Consider the following 5,311-nt stretch of genomic DNA (forward strand, 5'->3'; position numbering starts at 1 on the left):
GGAGTCAGGTATCTTGATATAGACTTATCCCAAGGATTTACAAACCCAGCAGATGGTGAATTCACTGATGGTAGAAGCCTCTTCGAGCTACCTTCTTCTCTGTTTAATTGTGATTCGTTGACCGAATTGCGCGTAAGTCGCTGTTTTTTCTTCACTCCTTTGAATCTGAGCAATTTTGGTGGCCTGCAATCTCTGTCAATCAGTCATTCCAACATCAATGAAGAGATGCTTCAAAGTATTCTGACTGAATGCTCTCTGCTCGAGAGCTTGAGCCTAAGGAACTGCCAGCAACTTGATGTTATTAGCGTTACGGTTCCAGATCTCAAACTTAAGCGGTTGACCATTGGGGATTGTTGGTCAGCCGAGCTGCTGGAGATTCATGCTCCAAAGCTCCAATCTTTTCACTTTTTTGGAAGGTTATGCATTGAAACTATCCTCTCGAACCTCTTTTCATTGGAAGACGCAGCAATCTATTCAATCGATAGAAATTCCGAGCCTGATTACATGTATTTACTATCTAGTTTTTCTCATGTTCAGACACTCACCTTATTCACAGCAGCTCTGGTGGTATTAACTCTTGGCAGAAACTCCTGGTTCTGTTAATTATGAACTTTTAGTTCTAAAATCTAAACTTAAACTTTGGTATTGTGTCAGCATCTGAATTTAAGTGAGGAAGACTACGTTGACTTTCAAATCGAGCTGCAGAACCTCCATGAATTACAGTTTGTCATGACCTCAATGACTGACGAGGATCTCACTTGCTTCTGCTTTTATAGCTGTTTATCCCCATTCCTTGAAAAGCTTTTCATTCTAGTAAGATCCTTTCCTGGTTAGTTAACTTTTGTTATCCTGATTAGTTGAATTCTGTTGGCTCTAATGACTGATCAAGTTCTTCTGCAAGCAGCTACCAACACACATTGATGATCCAAATGAGGAAAAGTACTGGGTGCGCGTGCTGAATCCGCTGAGTCCTGATGATATCTCCTTCGATCATCTGAAAATGATCAAAGTGACAAATTTCAAAGGAAGCAGAAATGAAATGAGATTGGTGAGCTTTCTTCTACAGAAAGCTGCAATTTTGGAAACTATGGTATTAGTTCTTCCCGCTGTTAAGGAGGGGAATGGTAAAGAGAGACTGGTTTTGAGGATTTTGAGAGGACAAGTTCTGCTACTTGGAAAAGCATCTCCATGCGCTCAGATTATTCTCCATGAATTTGGGGAAGATGATGGCTTGAATCCAACGCATGTGGAGGTTTATAATGATGATAGCTGGTTGCCGGTTATACCTTGCATGGTTACTGGATAGATGTTCATCAAAAAGTGTGATTTTTAATCGAAATGTTACAAATTGGACTTTTTTTCTTTTTAATGTGGTTTTTCACGTGGAATTAATACTTTGCTTGTTTGTAAACCCTAGCAATGGATGTCCTATAAGGAATATGGCTCACATGTCGCCCCTAATGGATTCAAAGCTTAGTCTCACCGAAGTTATTTGCTCGAGCCTCTTTATGCCTTATTTTCCCTCTAATATTCCTCTAGAAACTATTTGAACGTGCTGACAAAGTAATGTCACATGCGAATAAAATAAATATGGATATATATAAATTTAGTAGTATGAAAAAATAAATTTGAAAAAAAAATTCATAGGGTGTCCTGACGCAGCTTTGCATCTGGACTCCAATAAAATCTTGTCACGTGTATCTGACTGGTCTCACATAAAAATAACAAAAAACGCTTTATTTTTCTGTCGACCTGACCCGAAACTGCCTAATGCTTTGAAAAATTAAAAGCACGCGCTGACTCGACTGTCAGAAGCACTATTTCGAAAAGGAAAAAAGATATGTGCTTCTCTTCTTTCTCAAATTTCATTGTTCGTCATCTGCTAGGGTTTCCACTACTGCATTTGTTAGCTAGGGTTCGCATTGCATCTAATTTGAGTCCCTCTTTACTGTCATGTAAGTCTTTTGATCTTAAGGTTTAGTGTGGTAAACACTTTGCATGAGGGGTTAGGGTTTACAGTGCAAACTCATGTTCATTTTCCTTTTAAAGCAAGCTAACAATGGAAGAGAAAAAGGAAATTGAAGAGGCTAAGAAGATGGAGTTGGAAGATCCTAAGATGGAAATCAAAGTATCGGAGAAGATGGTAATGAAAGAGTGGAAGGAAGTCAAAGAGTCTAAGAAGAAGAACACTGAAATGCTAAGAGCCAGCAAAAGTCATCCAGGTAATTTTGTTTGTAGTTGTTCTTGCATTCAATAACACCATGGTTTCAGCAAAATAATATCACACTAATAACACAATAACATCATTATAATACCAAAAATAATACTAAAATAACTCCAAAATAACACCAAAATTAAACATAAATCAAACAACAATAATATCATAGTATCAATTAAATAACACCACACAAACCACCACAATAACACTGAGATACTATCAAAATAACCACCCCAAAACAACACCGAAATAATAATAAAATAACACCAATATCACACAATAATAACACCACATTATTCTTGCATAATTTTGTTGGTATTTTATTAATGTTGTTATAATGATAATTTGTTGTTGTATTCATGTAAGTTTATGAACCCAAGGACCTTCAATTGTAGAAGTCATTCATTAGTAGTAAGAGATGCTCTTGATAAGGTCCGACCTACCATGTATTAGGAGACCTGAAGTAAATTGAAAGCAATGAATTTAGATCATTTTTTTTATCTTCCTTCATATCCTCAAGACAATGCCCTGACACTACACATATTGAAATGTTGAGATTTTGATCGAATGGTATTCAAAATGGGTGGGAAAGACTAAAGATTTGATGTTGATCAGGTTGCTTTGCTGATAGGCATGTCCAACAAAGGCTCAATAGTAAATTGGAATAAAGTTTCCTCTTGTGGTATAGATGTCAGACAAAAAAAGAGTGACCTAGTGAAGATTTCAATCTGGGAGTGTTATGCTCCCTTTGATGAATTATTTCTTTAGTTTTTGTTATCAAACTTATTTTTTCCTTCTACAATTTTAGTGTGCACAAAGAGTTTTACGCATTTGATGATAATGTACAGTCTTTCTCTTCATTTAATTGGTTTGTTGTGGCATATGACTTCGTCAATGAGTAAGTGAATGTTGTCGCTTATAAAATAAGGCGGAATCATCCATTGGGATATATAAATGGTTTTGTTTTTATTCCTAACGGTTAGTGTCTTTTATATAACTTTTAAAAGTTTATTTTCTTATCATAGCAAATTATAATCTATCTTTTACATAGCTCTGATTTTATGAGCATATATCCTTGGTCATTCCTATACCTCCTGAGGTCAGGCCTCGCATGCTTAGGTGACCAACAATTGTGAGCAGAAAGGCAGCACCGATTCATCAAACCTTTAAGAGGCCCAAACCTATACATGTAATTCATTTATCTCATTAGATAACCTTTTTTTTCTTTTTTGGAAAATTATAGCTGTAATGTTTATGTTGTATTTGTTTATTAGAGTTATAATATTTCATGTAATATTCTTGTACATTTAAGTATTTATCTCATCATTCTTTTAAGGTGTTATTGTTGTGTTATTCTGGAGTCATTGTATTATTATGTATATGTTATAATGATATTATTTAGGTGTTATTGTTGTGTTATTTAATTGTTTTTAAGAGATTTATATTTTAGGTTTTATTGAGGTGTTATTTAGGTGTTATTCTGAAGTTATTCTTGTGTATATCATTGTTATTCTGAAATTTATTGTAGATTTTCATTGTAGATTTATTTGGGTGTAACATTATTTTTCTGAAATTCATTCTAGGTTTATGATTTTTTTTATTATTTAAAAGATGAAGAACACCAATTGCTTGCCCCACCAGTTGAAGGACCATCTAGTCCAATCAAGCTCATCCCACACCATGATACATACTCCAATTCACAGTCACCCGATTCATATGAGGTTGATCCCTTATTTCCCAATGAAATCAACCCTCAACCAACGTCTACTTTTTTGGTTGGACACTCTTAACCTATCCTTGCGAGGTTTATCACATGTAGGCTCTCCACGTTTTGTGTTTCCTCTTGTTATTTTTTTTGTATGTCCCTCCTTTCTGGTTCCTCTCTTCTTTGGGTCGTTCACCCGAAAGATGTTTTTTTTGTATGTCCCTCCTTTCCGGTTCCTCTCTTCTTTGGGTCGTTCACCCGAAAGATAGACTTATTCGGGAAAGGGAAGTATACGATGATCGACAAGCTGGTGACTCCTTTTAAATTAAGAGAGAAAAATGAACGAAAACATCACCAACCTAGCGACACCTGACCTTTTTTATATATTCTCTTAGAGTGTTTTACTCTTTTATTAAGCGACTGTATGTCTGAACTGTTTTTATTGTTTATTTCAGTGCATCTGAAATATCATGAAAATTGTAATCTAGGCTCATCAAGAACGTTAAAATTATAATTTTTATATATATATAAAAATATCTGAATGAAAGATTTAAGATAGATCAAAATTTAGGATTAAAAGATTTAGGATTTTTAAAATTTATTTTTCTGCATGGCCTTCGAGCCGATTTTAAAACAGGCTGCATTGCATGGATTTCACCCATACCATATAATAGGGCCTCCAAATTATCTATCACTCTAGATAATTGCATCATTTACATGTCTCGAAGAGAAACCCCTATCCTTCTCCAACTTGACTAGCTCATCATACCTTTTTTATATAGGAGGTTGTCTAGTGTGTTTATAACGTTAGAAGGCTCCCCGACCTATACTGGGTGTAAGTCCTTTTGTTGGGAGCATTTTCATCTTTATGGTTGAACCTTCATTTCTCTGTTTTTTTTTCCGGAGATATCCTTAAAATTTTGACGAGTATCAGTTCCACCTCTTGGAGCTCTAGATTTTAGTCATAGGATAGTGTTTTCTTTCTTTAACCTTAGGGCTACCTAGGTCCTCGTGGACGACGTAATTCATGGATTGTTGACCGAGGATCTCTGATGTGTTGGGTCAATTACCTTTACGACCAGGTAGGCTTAGGGTCCATTTAGCTTCGGATGACAGGTTGGTGGTACCCTGACCTCGCTACCTCTATCTTATATTATTATTCTACCTTTCTGTTGTTGAGCTTTGTCGGCACTATTTTTGGTGTGGGGTTTGCCCGTAAGAAGTTGTCGGTCATCGGAATTGAAATCCCGTTGCCCGCTTCGGAAGGACGTTTTAAAAAATTTAGTTTTGAAAAAGATGAAGTCAAACTGACCCCATAATTTTCATAGTTTAGATGAAAGAGCACTTTATCTCAAATCATGTATCTATCCCGAAGGATGAACACAAGA

The 5,311-nt window shown here is 35.8% G+C and overlaps 1 protein-coding gene across 1 annotated transcript; it reads left to right on the top strand.

Moving 5' to 3' along the window:
• Positions 1-225: 225 nt before the first annotated feature.
• On the top strand, positions 226-1,306 carry LOC110033591. The gene is made up of 3 exons (XM_020737626.1): positions 226-567; positions 655-813; positions 905-1,306. The coding sequence occupies exons 1-3, from the start codon at positions 226-228 to the stop codon at positions 1,304-1,306; spliced, it is 903 nt and encodes a 300-aa protein (XP_020593285.1).
• Positions 1,307-5,311: the final 4,005 nt, after the last annotated feature.

Source organism: Phalaenopsis equestris, unplaced genomic scaffold (assembly GCF_001263595.1).
Source record: "Phalaenopsis equestris unplaced genomic scaffold, ASM126359v1 Scaffold001230, whole genome shotgun sequence".
Classification (NCBI taxonomy): Eukaryota; Viridiplantae; Streptophyta; class Magnoliopsida; order Asparagales; family Orchidaceae; genus Phalaenopsis; species Phalaenopsis equestris.

Coding starts and splice junctions, on each gene's coding strand:
- LOC110033591 (XM_020737626.1), top strand. CDS start 226: ATGCTTCAAAGTATTCTGACTGAATGCTCTCTGCTCGAGAGCTTGAGC. Junction 568..654: donor TATTCACAGCAGCTCTGGTG/GTATTAACTCTT, acceptor GTATTGTGTCAG/CATCTGAATTTAAGTGAGGA. Junction 814..904: donor TTGAAAAGCTTTTCATTCTA/GTAAGATCCTTT, acceptor TTCTGCAAGCAG/CTACCAACACACATTGATGA.